Source organism: Rhincodon typus, chromosome 4 (assembly GCF_021869965.1).
Source record: "Rhincodon typus isolate 14 chromosome 4, sRhiTyp1.1, whole genome shotgun sequence".
NCBI lineage: Eukaryota > Metazoa > Chordata > Chondrichthyes > Orectolobiformes > Rhincodontidae > Rhincodon > Rhincodon typus.
Genome location: NC_063335.1, coordinates 57304513 through 57322495, shown reverse-complemented (window position 1 = coordinate 57322495; position 17983 = coordinate 57304513). Strand labels below are relative to the sequence as shown.

At 40.1% G+C, this 17983-nt stretch overlaps 1 protein-coding gene across 3 annotated transcripts in view; it reads right to left on the bottom strand.

Annotated features, from left to right (window-relative positions):
* Positions 1–17983, bottom strand: part of LOC109916756 (regulating synaptic membrane exocytosis protein 2-like) — a 913938-nt gene that overhangs the window by 544479 nt on the left and 351476 nt on the right. For all 3 annotated transcript variants that reach the window (XM_048595802.1, XM_048595803.1, XM_048595804.1), the window contains one exon: positions 1746–2080. In XM_048595802.1, the coding sequence (XP_048451759.1) occupies positions 1746–2080 (335 nt within the window). The remainder of the gene's footprint in view (positions 1–1745; positions 2081–17983) is intronic.

Here is a 17983-nt window from a genome sequence, read left to right as displayed (position 1 = left end):
TATTTCAGTTTGACAATTTCTTGCTGTATCACCCTTCATTGAATCTATGAGGGAAAGCATAAAGCAGCCAGAGTTCTTGATGACAAGAATAAAATAATATATAGCTGACTTTTCTTAGATTGATGTAAATAGTTATTACTAGCATTCCATTAATATTCTACCCGAAAGCAGTACTTACTTTTAAAATGCAGCTCTAGTTTTTTGCTCCCAAGACAGGTCATAGAGTCAGAAATTTCTGGACTCAGTACTTCCACCTTGGGAAAAGATAGATTATCAGCTGCATGCCAGACCCACGTGGATGTAGATCAGAAGTGGCCACAGGGACTGCCAAGTGCTAAAACAGGCTGGTAGAAAGGGTTTGTCCTGGTTGTGTTCTTAACTATTAAGCCCTCTAACCCCCAAGTCTCAAGTCTACTTATCCTAAACCCAAACCCCATGTCCTATATCAAATTAGTGGCAATTCACACAGTGTCCACCATGGGCAGATGTAATGAGCCATACAGAGATGTAGTAAAATAAATTTCTAAGTGTCTATTGCAGACTTAATTATGTAAAACAATTCACAAAACTCATTCAATACATTATAAGTTCTTCTCATTTTAAAAATAATCAAACACCTCAAAACCAAGACTGCTAATCCTTTAATAACATTCTGAAGCGGTTAATCAAACTGCAGAACTGACAGTTCCCTCCTGTGATGATTACAGATTGTGGAAGCAATCAGCAATAATGTTAAAAAAATAGTTCTTACAATTACGTCAACAAAAAAAAACAAAGCATAAAACTATAAGGACAGTTTTTTAATTAAACAATTCACAGACAATAACAGGCAGCTTCTTCATTTCAAAATTTAAAGGGCTGCAGATTCAAATAACTAGCCAGTTGTAAATGCTCATAAATGTGAACATGTCTACCTAAAATTTTCATAACACTACAAGATAGGGACTTGATTCCAGTGAAAATGGGGTTGGTTTGAACTTGGAACTGAGTTCAAATGAAAACAAAAATCCTAGCGATCCCAGAGATCTGAAATGAAAACAGAAAAGTGCCAGAGAAACACAAAAGGTCTAGTAGCATCTGAGAGAGAGAAGTGGAGTTGACATTTCAAGGATAATATGACTTCTTTGGAACCTACACTTCCAATGTAGAGTCATATTGGACTTGATATGTCAACATCTAGTTCTAATAGTCTGACTGAGCTGTGGTTTTCTCCCTTGAGAGTGTAACGGTTTACCCTCAATCTTCTATTGGCTAAAATAGGATCTGTTGGAAATGGCACAGGAATTTCAGATCTAGGCTCCCACTGCAATCTTGGGTAAGCCCTGCAATGTTCATAACCCTAAAAAAGTAATCATCAGGGCCTTCTGAGAAGGAAATTTTAATCCACTAAAGAGGCATATTTGTGAATTGCAAATTGTCCCTGGTAAAGCCCAACAAAAAAGTGACATGATAACTTGCAGCACATTTTTTACAAAAATAGCCAAAGGGCTCAATGAGAAAATTAATCTCCCATTGTAATGAGGAAGAGTAAAACATTAAAAATAAGTGCAATTCAGCATCTGCTTTGGAAGTTCATCCTTTGATTGCATCTCATAATCAGCAGACAGAAAATAAGCTCATACGTGCCATTTTAAGAACCACTTTAATAACCAGTGGAGAAATCAGAGGGAAACAACAAAAAAAAAATGCCACCAGAACTTCTTATGGATGTAATTTACTGTTGTTTTTTAATGTAAATATCATACCTGTCTGTGGTTATCTCACTGGTGGCCTGCATTGAATGCTGCTTCACCCCTGAACCATTTTTGATTGAATCTTGTCGCGTGAGTCCTTGAGGTCTGTTTTTGTCTGGCGCTGGTGTAGAAATGTCCCCTGAGGGTAACGGACCTTGGAATTGGGAATTCTCCTGGAGTTTTGCTTTCTTTTCCTCTGGTGCTTCTTCGTTTCTGTGGGACACGCCTGCTGCGGTCTCAGCTGGGTCAGCCTCCTGTGGAGTGTTTGGGCCACTGCTATAGAACCAGGCCCCTGATTTAGTGAGGATTTCCTGCTGCTTTCGGCACAAGTTACAAACCCACATCACCTGGGACAAGAAAGGTAAGTTAGTCTTTGTACAATAATTAATCATTCTTTTAGAATGAGATTTTTAATCTTTTGATTAAAGAAATACATTTCAAATACTTAAACATATTTTTGTTTAAAAAGCTCAACATTAAACCTGGTGTGACAAAGAAAACAAAATCTGGAATATGCATGTTATTTAATAAGGGATTTCCTTTCCTCAACTTTTCTCTTAAGTGCACATGTCCTCCTTCAAAGAATGGGTCTAGAAAACTACAGCATCATCCATATTGATTGACCTACAAGGGGAACTCCAGTCAAACCCTGGAAAACGCACCATGTTAAAATTGACAGATTGAGATATCAACTGAAAATGGGATTTCTACTCAATTACTCTGTGTAAATTTAATGTTATACTGTCCAGATAACCAAGTCACTACTTAGTTATCCTACTTTCTAGTTGTTAAAATCATCATCAGCAGATGGTACACAGTTTATTATTCTTAAGACAGTCTATCTTCATACTCTCGGGTTTCAGCTATGAATATTTTATTCTGTGCAATGCAAGAGAAGACCATGTATGTGGCAAGAAGCCAAAGATGCTTCCAAACAGAACAGGCTGAAAACGCAAAAAAGCTGAGAGGCATGTGTCCAATTTAACGGAACTGGTGATTTATACAAAAGAACTGCAGATGATGTAAATCAGAAACTTCTGAGGAAGGGTCACTCGACCCGAAATGTTAACTCTGATTTCTCTCCACAGATGCTTCCAGACCTGCTGAGCTTTTCCAGCAATTTCTGTATTTGTTCATAAAGCATAGAATCCCTAGTGTGGAAACAGGCCCTTCGGCCCAACAAGTCCACACTGACCCTCAGAGCATTCCCCCAGACTCATCCCCCTATAACCCACAAAATCTACACACCCCTGAACACTACAGGCAATTTACCATGGCCAATCCACCTAGCCTGCACATCTTTGGACTGTGGGATGAAACCCACACACACACAGGGACAATGTGCAAACTCCATACAGACAGTCGCCCGAGAGTGGAATCGAACCTGGGTCCGTGGCGCTGTGAGGTAACAGTGCTAACCACGGAGCCCTTGTTGGTGAGTGATTCTAGAGTTAAGGTAAAAGAAGTTTCTAAGTTGGAAACATGGGCTAAATCAAACCAGGAATTTCCTCAGTGGCAATTTTAATGGATTTCATAGAGAAGTTCTTCTCAGTGAGCAGCAGCAAATTTTCTTATGCTCTCTCCTCAAAATTGCCTTACTACCTATGCACCAAGCACTATGGCATCTATCTTTTTACCATCTTCTTTCTACTTGCCACCATCTTTAAAGACCAGGTGTGCACGTCATGAGAACTAGACTCTCACCACTCATGAGCAAAAATCTCACCCCATCATTCAACACTTGGTTGGGAAATGGTACCTTTAGATTCTCAAAAGCAGGAAGCTCCTTATCACCAATCACACGCAATGCTCCCAACTTTGTCTCTAATGCCCACATCGGTCAGAGCCTGGCACAATTCTACACTACCTCAAATTTTCAAAAACAGCAGCACAGTGGTTCAGGTTAGCGCTGCTGCCTCACAGTGCCAGCAATCTTGTTTTGATTCTAGCCTTGGGTGACTGTCTGTGTGGAGGTTGCATGTTCTCCCAGTATCGGTGTGGGATTCTGCTGGGTGCTCAGGTTTCATAGTCCAAAGATGTGCAGGTTTGGTGAATTAGCTATGACAAATCTGTGACGTGGTGATAGGGTGGGATGCTCTTCAGAGGGTCGGTGCAGACTTGATGGTATGCATAGCCTGTTTCTACGCTGTATGGCTTCTATGATACTGTGAATACACTGGAGAGGGATTTTATGGAGCCGGCCAAGACTGGAAATAGGGTGAGGGGTGACTTAATTATGTAAAAATCCAAGTTTCACTTTCAAAACAACAGTTTGAGAATAGAGATGCAAGTCAATAGTAAGTTTATGACATGTCAGGCCTCAGACCAAATGTACGGCTGATGATTATTTGCAACATTCCATGAACACTCATTAGCATAAAACACAATCCTTTTCACCACTGACCCAGTCCAACATGTGTCACAGAGCAGGGATGCCTCAGCATGTAGTAGAAAATTGTTTTTAACAAATGGGGTAAACACTAAAGCTATTTTCTTAGGTTTTTTTTTGGTCAGGACAATCATGGATTGATTTTAGTTTAGGAAACTCAAAGATTAAAAGTTAATGACAGTTTGGAAGAGTTGTTCACCTCAAAAGCAGCACAGGAAACTTGCAACAAATAAAAGGCGTGTTTGGTTATAAACCAGTAGGTTATTGCAGAGAAAGCTGAGAAAGTTGAAGCCCTTAGAATTGTGAACATTCATGTAAGTTCACAGTACACAGAAATGGCTGAGGAGAATCCATTAAGTATAATTTAAATTTTTGGTATAGAGGGGCAATTGTTCTGGCTTTGGGTCTGTAACGGACAGTTCAGTAAACCAGATGAGGCATTGTTTACTTATATGTTTGAAAATATTTCAAGCTGTGTCCTATATATAGATAGCTTACATGGTATAATAAATCTGTTCTGTTTTTAAAGCAACTATTCAGCATTGTGTGAATTTGTTTCAGTGAATAATAACTACATTAATATAAAAAAAACTATCAAGCCAGATTTCATTCCAAGCCTCTCACATGCCCAGTGGTATCATCACTTGGGACGTTATCAAATCTGGACTCTTTCCAGGATTCGAACTTAATGAAGTTAAGAGTTACAGTAAAATGCCGTTCCTATTACCTACTGCGAGAGTTCATCTCTTTCATCCTGATAGCAGTTTACATACCACCCCATGCAGATGTGAAGAATGCCCTAGGCGTGGTTTACACCATCACAAACACACTGGAGACGAAATTCACCGAGGCACTATTCATTGTGACAGTAACTTCAACCAAGCGAACTTCAAGAGGGTGGTGCCAAAGTACCCCCAACACGTCTCCTACTCTACCAGAGGACCGAACATTCTGGACCACTGCTACACAATCAAAGACACCTACTGCTCCATCCCCCACCCACACTTTGGAAAATCAGATCACAGCGCTGTGTTCCTTCTCCCAACTTACAAGCAGAGGCTGAAACGAGAGGAGCCTCCCCAAAACGAAGTACCGAGGTCCGAGGCTGTGGAAGACCGTCTCTGGGACTGCTTGGAATTGGTGGACTGGACTGTGTTCAAGTACTCAGCGGAAAACCTAGACGAGTATGCCACGACCCTCACAGACTTCATTAGCAAATGCATGGAGAACTGCGCACCAAAGAAGTCAACCCGAGTGTTCCCCAACCGTAAACCTTGGATGAACCAGGAAATCCACTCCCTACTCAAGACCAGACATGCATTCAAGTCAGATGACCCAGACCTACACAGGAAATCTAGATATGACCTCCACAAAGCCATCAGGGATGCCGAGGCATTACCAGACCATGTTAGATTCCCAAACCTACCAAAAAGACTCTTGCTGCCTATGACGAGGCTTAAACAACATTATAGGATACAAAATGAAGCAGGGCAAGATGGTGGACAAAGACACATCCCTCCCTGAGGCACTCAATGCTTTCTATGCTCGGTTCGAGCAGAATGCCAGTGGGGTAGTGGCATCTGCCCTGACAGCCCACTGCCAACACCATTGACGTCAGATCAGTCTTCCTGAGAGTCAACCCAAGGAAAATGACAGGCCTGGACAGTGTCTCCGGTCGAGCACTCAGATCCTATACAGACCAACTCGTGGAGGTAGTCACCGACATCTTCAAACTCTCCATACTACAAGCCAAAGTCCCAAACTGCTTCAAGAAGATCACTAATATCCCAGTACCTAACAAAGCACATACAAAAGTGCCATAATGACTACCGTCAAGTGACTCTGACCTCAACAATCATGAAGTGCTTCGAGAGGCTGGTCATGGCCCACATCACCTCCAATCTCCCAGCCTGCCTCAATCCCCTACAAATTACCAACTGACGTAACAGGTCCACGACAGACGCCGTATCCCAACACCTACACTCATTCTTGAAACAACTGAACAACAAGGGCACCTAACGTCAGTCTCCTGCTCATTGACTACAGTTCTGCCTTTAACACCATTATCCCCTCCAGACTGATCTCAAAACTCTAAGACCTTGATCTCAGCTCTGCCCTCTGCAACTGGATCCTCAGCTTTCTGGTCCATAGACCATAATCAATGAAGATAGACAACTGCATCTACTCCACAATAACACTCAACACTGGAGCCCCACCAAGGATGTATCCTTAGCCCCTACTGTACTCCCTACTCACCTGTATTGCCAAATTCCAAACGAACACCATCCACAAGTATGCTGATGACACCACCATAGTTGTACGGATATCTAACAATGGCGAGTCAAAATACAGTAGGGAGAAAGAGGGTTTGGTGACGTGGTGCAATGAAAACAATCTGTCTCTGAACATGGCAAAACTAAAGAATTGATCCTCGACTTCATTAAGAAAAGAGGAGAACACGCCCCTATCTATATCAATGGAACTGAGGTTGAGAGGGTGGACAGCGTCACGTTCCTTGGATTGACTATAACTGACAACGTGTCTTGGACCTCCCACATAGATGCAGTGGACAAGAGGGCACAACAATGCCTCTTATTCCTCTGGCAGCTCAGGAAATTTGGCATGTCCATAGGGATCCTCGCCAACTTCTACAGATGCACCATTGAAAGCATACTGTCAGGGCGCATAATGTCCTGATTTGGCAACTGCTTTGCCCAGGACCATAAGAAACTACAGAAGGTTGCGTGTACAGCCCAGGCCATCACGGAAGCCAACCTTCTATCCATTTATGTGGCTCGTTGCTGTGGAAAGGCTGCCAACATCAAAGACCCATCACACCCAGGTAATGACCTCCTACGATCTCTTCCATTCGGCAGACGATACAGAAGCTCGAACACGCACCAACAGGTTCAACAACGGCTTCTTCCCAGTCATTATCAGACTGATGAATGGACTCTCGAGCCTCAAATAAGGCTGATCTTGCTAATGTTGATCTCGCCTACCGCACGCCCTGTGCAGTGTAACCTGTATGCCTCCAAGCTTTTTTACAACCATTGATCTGTACATCCTTCCTGAATTTGATCTGCCTGTAATGCTTGTAAACAAAGCTTTTCACTGTATTCTGGTACACGTGACAATTAATCAATCAATCTGCGTTTTTTTAAATCATTGGCTTCCTGGAGGTGCTGAACATAACATATGAGTGTTGTGGTGAGAATTTTTCACATGGATTGGATTTTCAAGATGAATTTGAATTGTGCCCAGAGATTTCTCGGAATAGAGAACATAACAGTAGATTTTTAAAAATTTCTGATTAAGATTTGAATTGGAAAGGTAGCAGACTAATTCAAGACAAAAATAAATACATGATATCATAGGGAGGAGATACAGTAAGTGACTATCTAACATTTAGATGCATAAGAGGGGAATCCTGAAATTGAGATGTCTCAGCTAGAATTAATTAACAGATAGAAATTTTAAAAACCTCGACTCAGAGATCAACAGAGAAATAAAAACAAACAGCACGGGACTTGAAGATAAAAATGTTTGAAATAGAAAAGGAAATGGAATTTATAAAGATTGTACTCAAAAGAGATAGTGAAACCAAGAGTTGACCTGAGAGAAGCTTAGAGTGAAGATGGAAATAGGAGGAAGAAACACAGAAAATGGGAGCAGGAGTAAGTCATTCATCTCACTTAGCCCGCTCCACTATTCAACCTGATTGCAACTGATCCCCTATCCCACGCCCTATTCCCACTCTCTCCATACCTCATGATGCTTTCAGCCTCTAGAAATCTATTTCTTTCTTAAATATATTCAGTGCTTTAGCCTCCATGGTCTTCTGTGGCAGAGAATTCAACAGGTTCACTACCATCTTAATGAAGAAATTTCTCATCACAGTTCAAAGTAGCCTACCATATTTCCTGAAATTATAGCCCTTTGTTCTTGATCCATCAGTCAGAGAAGAAGCAATGCACCTAGTTTGGCCATGCCTATCAGAATATTATATGTTTCAATGAGATTTCCTCTCATTCTTCTAAACTCCAGTGAATACAGATTCAAATCAACCCAATAAAAACCAAAAGAACTACGGATGCTGTAAATCAGAAACAAAAACAGAATTTGCTGGAAAAGCTCAGCAGGCCTGGCAGCATCTGTGAAGAAAAATCAAAGTTAACGTTTTGGGTCCAGTGACTCTTCTTCAGAGCTGAGGAAGGGTCACTGTCCCGAAATGTTAACTCTGCTTTCTCTTCACAGATGCTGCCAGACCTGCTGAGCTTTTCCAGCAAATTCTGTTTTTGGTTCGGTCAACCCAATCTCTCTTTATACGATAAACTTTCCATTTCAGAAAATTCACCAAAGATGTTAAACAGCACCATCCAAACCCCTGACCACTTCAATTTAGTACGGCAAAGACCGCAGATAGATGGGAACACCACCATCTGCAAGTTCCTCACCAAGCCACTCACCATTCTGACTTGGAAATATATCACCATTCCTTTACTGTCATTGTGTCAAAATTCTGGAATTTCCTCCCTAATGGCATTGTGGGTCAACCCACAGCATGTGGACTACAGCGGTTTAAGGAGGCAGCTCACCGCCACCTTCTCAAGGGAAACTAGGATTGGGCAATAAATGCTGCACAGCCAGGGACGCCTAAATCCCATGAACAAATAAAAAGAAAATCTGTCTGGTGAGCCTTCGCAATTCTTTATCTATGGCAAGTACATACTTTCTTCGTCAAGGACATCAAAATTACACACAATCCTCTGGCATGGTCTCATCAAAGTCCAGGCAGCTGTGAATAGACATCCTTGCCCCTATAGGCAAACCCTCTTGTAAAGGGAAGATAATATTCCATTTGCCTTTCCAACTGCTAGATGCAGCTGCACGCTTGCTTTCTGTGACAGGTGAACAAGGACACTCAAGGTTTTCTTTTACATCAACATTTCCCATTATATCATTTAAATAGTACTCTATTATTATTTTCTTTTCTACCCAGGTGTGCAACCCGACACTTATTCATGTAATACTGCATCTGCCTACTCATTCAAATTGTCTAACTAGCCTTGAAGCCTCAAACTCCTCTTCAGCACTCACATTCCCACCTATTTTTATGATATTGGCAACTTCGAATAAATTAAGTTTGATTCCCTCATCCAAATTGTTGACATACATTGTGAATAGCTGGGATCCAAGCATCGAGCCCATTTACCTTCCACTCTGAAAAAGATCTATTTATGTTTTCTGTTTCCTGTCTGTGAACTAATTCTCAATCCATGCCAGGGTACTTTCACCAATCTCATGTGTTTTTGCACACTGACCTCTTATGTGAGACATTATCAAAAACTTCCTCAAAATCCAAATCGACTACATGTTCTTGTTTAACTTTTCTACCAGTTAAGTCCTAAAAAAAAAAATCTGCTAGGTTTATCAAACATGATGCCCTTTCATAAACCCATGTTGACTTTGTGTAATCATTTTGGTGCTTTTTAAGCTTCCTGATATCACATCTTTTATAATAGAACCAGTATTCTCCTCACTACTGATGTTAGGCTAACCAGTCTTTAATTGCTGGTTTACTACCTTACCCCTTTTCAAAAAAAAAATTAGTGGAGTTAAATTTGTCACCCTCCAACTTGCTGTGGGTGTGTCCAGAATCTGTAGAAGTTTGGAAGATGACAACCAATGGACCCATAATTTCCATGGCCATCCCCTTTAATACCCTGGAATGTAGATGACCAAGTCTCGGGATTTGACAGCTTTAAGTCTGATTAATTTCTCCAGCTCTCTTTCCTTTTATATTCATACACATCTTCAATTTCTTCTCAATAGATCCTTGCTTCCTTAGCATTTCTAGAAAGATATTTGTGACTTCTTCTGTAAAGGCTGAACTGAAGTAGTTGTTCAGCTGCTCTGCCATTTCCATGTTCTCCATTATCAATGCTCTCCTTTCAGACTGTAAGGTGCCTATTTTTGTCTTCACTGATCTTTTAGCTTTTAACATACTTATAGAAGATCTTACAGTGTGCTTTTAAGTCCCTTGTAAATTTAGTCTCATGCTCTACTTTTCCACTCTTAATCAACCTCCTGGTCCTTTTTTTGAAATCTAAACTGCTCCCAGTCATCGTCTTGCTACATATCCTAATATCCTTTACACGACTCCCCTTTGGATATAATCCTTAATTTTCTTTGGTATCCATAGTGGGGTCATTTTCCTGTTGTGTGATTTTGACTGAAAGGCAGGTAGAATACCTGCAATGTTTCCATGCATTCCTTAAATATTTACCATTGTCTTTCTACTGTCATGCCTTTTAATGAAGTTACCCTGTCTATCAAAGCGCACTCATTCCACATACCATCACTGTCCTATGTTTAGATTTAGTATCTAATTTTGGATTGGTCTACTTCACCTTCCATTCTAAAAAAGAATTCCATGGTCATTTTTTCTAAAGGATACTTTGCAACAAGCTTATTAATTAACCCCTTCTTATTGAAAAAAATAAATCTATGACAGCCTATTCCCATGTTGGTTCCTCAATGCATTTGTCTAAAAGAATTCTTGTACACACTCCAATTCATCCATCACAGTATTATTACTATTGTTTTATTACCCAGTCAATATGCATATTAAAGTCACTCATGATTACTGAAGCACCTTTATTGTATGCAACTCTAATTTCCTGTTTAATTCCATATACTACTATGGGGCGGCACGGTGACTGAGTGGTTAGCGCTGCAGCCTCACAGCGCCAGGGACCTGGGTTCGATTCCACCCTCGGGCAACAGTCTGTGTGGAGTTTGCACATTCTCCCCATGTATGCATGGGTTTCCTCCGGTTTCCTCCCACAGTCCAAAGATGTGCAGGCTAGGTGGATTGGCTATGCTAAATTGCCCATAGTGCTCAGGGATTTGTAGAATAGGTGGGTTCTAGTGGGATGTGTCTGGGTGGGATGTTCTGAGGACTGTTGGACCAAAGGGCCTGTTTCCTCACTGTTGGGATTCTATGATTCTATGAGTACACCACTACTGCTTGGAGATCTCTCAACAACTCCAAGAAATGTTTTCCACCCCTTGTTGCTTGTTAGCTCCACCCAAATGGATTCCATATCTAGATTTTCTGCACAAACCCTGTCTCACTAATACACAAATGTTATCTTTTACAAAGAATATCAATCCATTTCCTTGCCCATGCTGACTGTTCTTCCTGAAGGCTGAATACCCTTGAATGGACAGTTTCCAGCCTGGTCAAGATATTGCCATGTCTTTGTAATGACATTCAAACCATGCTCCATTTACAAGTATTTATACTAATTCATCTGCATTATTGTAAATGCTCTTTGGATTTGGATATAGTACCTTCAAAATTGTACTTTTTAACATTGGCATGCATCTATTTTTGTACTAGGGCCCTACTAGCTGAGTGCCGTTGTTTCCTCTGCCTTCCAATTTTGCTCTCTACTTTTCAATCTTTCATTTCCATCTTTGTCCTATTCATCTCTCCATTCAGAATCCTGCCTCCTCCAGCAGTCTAGCTTAGACATTCCCCACAGTGGTAGCAAATGTGAGGATATTGCACATCCTGTACAGGTCCCAAATACTCCAGAATTGGTTCCAATGTCTCAAGAATCTAAATCCCTCCTTCGTGCACCATCCCTCCACTATGAATTTAAACATTCTCTTCTTTTATTCCTGATTTCATGAGCATTTGATACTAGGAGTAATCTGGTGATTTCTACCTTTGAGTTCCTCCTTTGAAATTTATTTCCTATCTCCCCAGTGTTCTGCTAGCTGGACTCCATTCCTCTTTTTACTTGTGTTGTTGACACTGACACAGATTACCATGTCTGTCTGCTCTTCCTCTGCATTCAGAAGGCCCACGTCATAACTTGGAGGATGATTCTGATTCTGATTCATATGAGGAATTTGAGCCAACTTCAAATAAAAGCTTAATGCCTAAATTTACTGAAGATGGAGTCAAAAGATATTTTACATTATTTCAAAATGTTGCTTGGCAGGCAAAGTGGTGGCCAAAGCATGTTTATACCATACTGTTAGAGTATATAGTACAGTTATGACTGTATATGCAAGTTTATCAAAAGAACAATCTTCAGATTGTGAAATTGTTATAAAAGCAATAGACAATGCTTATGGCTTGTCCTGGAAGCTTATGAATTAATATTTCGAACTACAAAAAGAAACCTAATCAGACATTTGCAGAACTTCCAATACTACAGATTGTTTTGTATCGACAGTTTTGATTACTGAAGTTTGAGACAAGTTTTGAGAACACAAGGGAAATCGTGATATGGAGTAATTCAGAAATAGTATTCCTGCAAGCCTAAAAACATATTTAGGTGAGCATCAAGTACTAAAGCTCAGAGAGCAGGAGTACTGGCAGATATGCAAGATATCTCACATAGACAGATACAGGGGAAAGAGATGGTCATATGGGAATCCACAAGGAAGTTAGGGAAATAGAAAATCTGCAGGCAGAACAGGTTTTAGTTTTAGGCAACAATAGAAGGACACCAAAGTAATAAAAGTGAAAGGCTAGAACCAAAAAGCAATATAAAGAAATGAACATGCTTCTAAAACTGCAGCATGTTAATCGCTAATTGCTGGATTTAGTGGCAGACCAACTGCAGTAGGAGGGAGATGTAGAGAATCCTCAGAAAAGTAGATATGAGGAAAAGAAATTGGCATTAAAATTCTAGTGGTGATATAGAGGGAATATGATTCCTTAGAAATTTCTAAGAAAGAAGTACTGTCTCGGAACAATCAAGGAATTTTTTCCTCAATTCATGACAAACATAATGAGACAACTGGAGGTTCTGAATGTCTTACCTCACACAGGGGTGAGGGGGCATTTTTTGCACTAAATCAAGGAGGTAAATGAATCAAGGCACTGAGACACAAGGGAGCAACTCAATCACTAAGTCTGGCTGATGATAACATTTGTTTTTTCAAATGGGTTAATAAAAGATAAAATATTGATTGTAGGGATACATGGAGGTTACAAACCAGTCTAATACACAATCCTGGATTTAAAAGTGACTTAGTAAACGGGGAAAATGTAGTTGCGAGTAGTGAAGCAAATCCCTACAGCAGGAACTGACTTTTTTTCTTGGAAAACAAATTAGCTAGTTCAGAAATACAGACTTCACTGAAGCTTGTGGAACAACTAGTAAAAGAAGCTAAGATGTTCCTTGAAGAATATCCTGGATTATTTCCTGACTATGTTCTGACTAGATTTCAGGGCGATGAAATTGTGCAGGAGGAACAGAAGTTTATGGAAAAGTGAAATGCCATTGAAATTAAGTTACCATATATACTTTTCAAAAATTTAAATTTAATAAAGGATAAAGTAAAGAGAATGAGACTAAGGTGCTCAGCCCATCTTCTTTAATAGAGTGCAACAAATGGATCTGAAATTGTACAAGTTATACCAGACATCCAACTCAGAAATTGAATCAGAAACAATAACTGAATGCTATTACTTGAAAGACAAGTACTAATGAGAAAATAGAGACCACATCAAATACCAGTCAATGAGGAACAAACAGCTCCACCAGGTGGTAGCTCTATCTGAGTATCGTAACAAAATTTTGTGAGCAACTCACGAAATTCGAATAGCAGGTCGTTTGGGTGTTGGAAGAACAGGCTAAAATACTAAACCAATTTTATTAGACAAGATTATAACAATTAACAATAAAGTATTTGGTGGACTATATGATTGCATGGTTTAAGTCAATGACTTAGTTGTGTTCAAATAAACCTGGGAAGAACATTTATGCTATTTGACTAAATTGTTAAATTGATTTCAAAGAGCTAATTAAGCTATAAATCTGGCGAATTTGACAAAGCAAAAGTGTCTTATTTAAGTAACACTGTGGAGCAAACCCAGGTAGTACTTACAGAAGTGAAATTAAGGGCTATTTTGGATTTTCCCATGCTTAAGACAAAAATAAAAAATTCTTTGGTGTATTGAGTGGAGTAGATTTTATCAGAACTTTGCCAGTGACATCAGGGTGGAGCCTATTTAACTGTGAGAAGATGAAATGAGGATCAACTGACTATCAGTTCTTTCAAAGAAACTTGAATGTACGTCAACAGTCATAGTCACTGGTGGACCAAAAGGTATTAAGTCTGGTGACTTCATCAGGTAAGTTTGAAAGCCACATCACTAACAATGACAGTGTAACTATTATTTATTTACAAGCGAGTTACATTAACTTTATTCATTTGACTTTGAAGAAACTTCATGACAAGAACTTTTGGTTGTTTCAATGGAGCCTAAACCTCCAGGTGTACAACTTAAAAAATCAACCGTGTCTGAAAAAGACAATGTTCTAATTCATGCTTTCTCAAGTTTACATATGAAGGAAACTGACTCCTGTGATCCAAATGAACTTATAAAAGATGGTTGCCATGAAATTCATTTCTTGTTGATTGCCTATATGGTAATACTGTTATTATAACATCTAGTGCTAAAAATAATTACGTTTTTGGAAAGGAGAATGCTTTTTAAGGAAATATTTCCATTAGAGTTAGGATTTTAATAAAATGGATAATCAAGAATTTATTTTAGTTTAGGAAATCTTGAGATTAAAAATTTAGGACAAATCAAGAGAGACCTGACAGGGGTCACATACAAGTATAGTTTTGCTCCTGCAAAGGAGTTTAGGACAATTCAGGGAACGCACAATTAGATTGAGATTAGATTTAAATTTAGATTTTGTCATGTACAGTACTCAAGTACAGGAGTACAATTAAAAGTGTATAATGTCGTCAAACATGGCACCATCTTGGGTACAAAGGTACCTAGGGCACAAAAACGTGGGTACAAAGTAGTAAAAGAAACAAAGTTAAAGAAGTTATGCATTACCTTCGTGGAGTAAGTAGAAAAATAAGAAGTAAGGCAATAGTTAACATTAAAGTCCTTTTTAACACAAACTAGAAAAATAAAGGAATAAAGTTGATGAGTCTTCAGCTTAATTTGCTGTCCGGGAGACCCGAGTTGCCTGTCCTGAATGCTGCCGCAGATATTGGGGGACCTCCTCACCAATCGCTCTTCTCGCATTGGGCTGCGATGCCATCACTGAAGGCTGCCACCTCCCCAATCTCTTCTTGCTGCCCCTGAAACATGCCTGGGCATCCCTCTCGCACACAGAGATACTGCCACACCAAGCCGAGAGACTATGCCGAGGCACCGCCACACCGGGCTGAGAGACCGGCCAAGACATTGCCACACCGGGCCGAGAAACTGCCGTGAGCTGCCGAAGAACCGCCACAGGCTAGGCTGGGCTGAGAGGATGCCTTGCCAGATCCGCACTGAGGCCAGGAGTCAAGAAGAAAAAAGAAAGGCTAAGACATAAAGAAGAGGACGGAACAGATGAACTCCAGCTGAAGCATCCTACTCTGCTGCAAATTACCTCTGTGTAACTGCCCAAACATGAAAGTTTGGTTTGAAGTTTAAAGTTCATTAAAAGCTGAGAATGTCTAAGTTTTCAGTTTTGTGAATATTCACGCAATAAGATTTCACTGTTCACAGGAAAGGATTGTGAAGAAAGTTTAACTTAAAAAAAAAATACAATTAAGAGCTAATTCTTCTGGATTTGAGACTGTAACAGAAAGTGATGGTAATGGTATATGACTGTGTTTGCTTTATGTTTTAAGATCTTTCAGACTGTATTGTACACGTAAATAGCTTGAATTTTCTTGTGTTTATGTATTTTCGGTGATAAACCTCTTATTCTGTTGCTGGAAAAGCTCTTCACCCTTGTGTGACTATGTTTTATGAACGATTGCCACAGATTAACAAAAAAGATTAGCAAACAAGATTTCATTCTGGGATCTGTTCTAGGAAACCATTTGGACCACAATGTCTGCATTGACTCTCAGAACATGTTTACTTAGTGCCAATCTCCTACCTTTCCCATTTAAACCTGCACATTGTTTCTACTTAAATTATCATCCATTGCCCCCTTGAATGTCTCAATTGCATCAGCCTCCAACACTTTTCCAGGCAGTGCATTCCAGACCTTAACTGCTTACTGCGTGGGAAAAGTCTTTTCTCACCTCGCATTTGCAAGATTGAGGCCACATCATGTCATATCAGTTGGTGACATGTTTCAAATCCTGTTGTACTGTGTTTCTGTCTCAAATCACAAAAGGAAGACTTTCAGAATGCCTCTAGGCCTCAGCAACACAATGATGCTTTTGAAGCAAACGAATTTTTGCTGCTTCAACAGACAAATTGGGAGCAATGAACAAGAGTTTTTTTTTTGAGATCTATAATGGATACTTAGGAACTCATTTCATCTCCCCATGACTCCTTAAGACTGCCCATGGTAGATAGTGGGCAATTTGGCAGAGGTAGAAGGGAAAATGGCCGTGGTGATAAAGTGGCATTAAGTTGGCATAAGGGATACAAGAATCCATTGGGACTGGATGCAGGGGAATTGGATGCTATTATTGTATGAGCATGGGGAGTGGATGGAAGGCGTGGTGAGGAGTGCAGCCTGGAGGGCTGAAAGAAACAACTGGGTCAAAGTTCCAGAACACCATGATGGCCATTTATCCAATACACCTCAGCTCACAACAGCACCTTTGGCTGCCTGTGATCTGTGTCAAGGGTGACTTCCCTTTGTACCTGACCCCCCTCGAACAATGATCCTGTCTTTTGAACTGACATTTCATTGAACTGGGTAGGGTGAGTAGGGAGGTTAGTGTATTCATTTCAGGATCATAAATTAAGGCCCCTCAATGCTGTTAGAAAGGGAATTCCAGATTTTTAACCAGTAACATTGAACAAATGGTGATTCTATTTCATATTAAATTATTGCATGACTTGGACAGATGCGTGCAGATTGTGAGTTTGTATGCTCCTACTGCCATTATATATCTAATTACGTGCTGCACGTTTGAAACATGCAAAGAACACTTGGCAAGTTGCTGCAGTGCATCTCCAACTGTAGACACTGCTATCACTGTCTGGTGATAGAAAGAGTGAGTGTGCAGATCAAATAAAAACTGGAGAATAGTTCTGAAGAAGGGTCACTGGACTCAAAACATTAACTCTGATTTTCCTCCACAGATGCTGCCAGACCTGTTGAATTTTTCCAGCAACGTCTGTCGTTTTTGTTTCAGATTTCCAGCATTGACAGTTCTTTTGGTTTTTTGCAGATCAAATAAGTTGCTTGATTCCATAACTTGTGTCAAACTTCTGAAGTACCGTTAAAGCTGCATTCATCCAAACACTTAGCTTCATCATTACAGATGGGGAAATCAAGGGAAAATAGTTAGATAGTTGCTTGTTGAAGATGGTAATTGCCTGGCATTTGTTACTTGCCACTTTTCAACCAAAGCTAGAACGTGAATTGTATCAGTATCGGGAGAGTCACTAATAGTGTTGAACACCATGCAATTGGTGAACAGTCCCAGTTCCGACTACAATATGGAATATAGACCATTGATGATGCTGAGGAGGGTTAAGCCCAAGACATTCCTCGTGAAACTCTGGTAGCAATATCCTAGGCTGAAACAATTGGCCTCCAACACTCAGTCCATCATCCTTTTGTGCCAAGTAATGACTGTGGACAGTTTTTTTTTTAAATCTTTTATGGGATGTGGATGTAGCCTGCTAGGCCAACATTTATTGCCCATTCCTAATCAACCAGAGAGAGGTCAGTTAAAAGTTAACCGCATTGCTGTGAGTCATATATAAGCCAGCCCAGAAAAGGACAGCAGATATCCTAAAAAGGATATTAGTGAGCCAGATGGGTTTTTACAACAATCAGCAGTGGTTACATGGCTACCTTTAGGGATAACAAGGTGTAGAGCTGGATGAACACAGCAG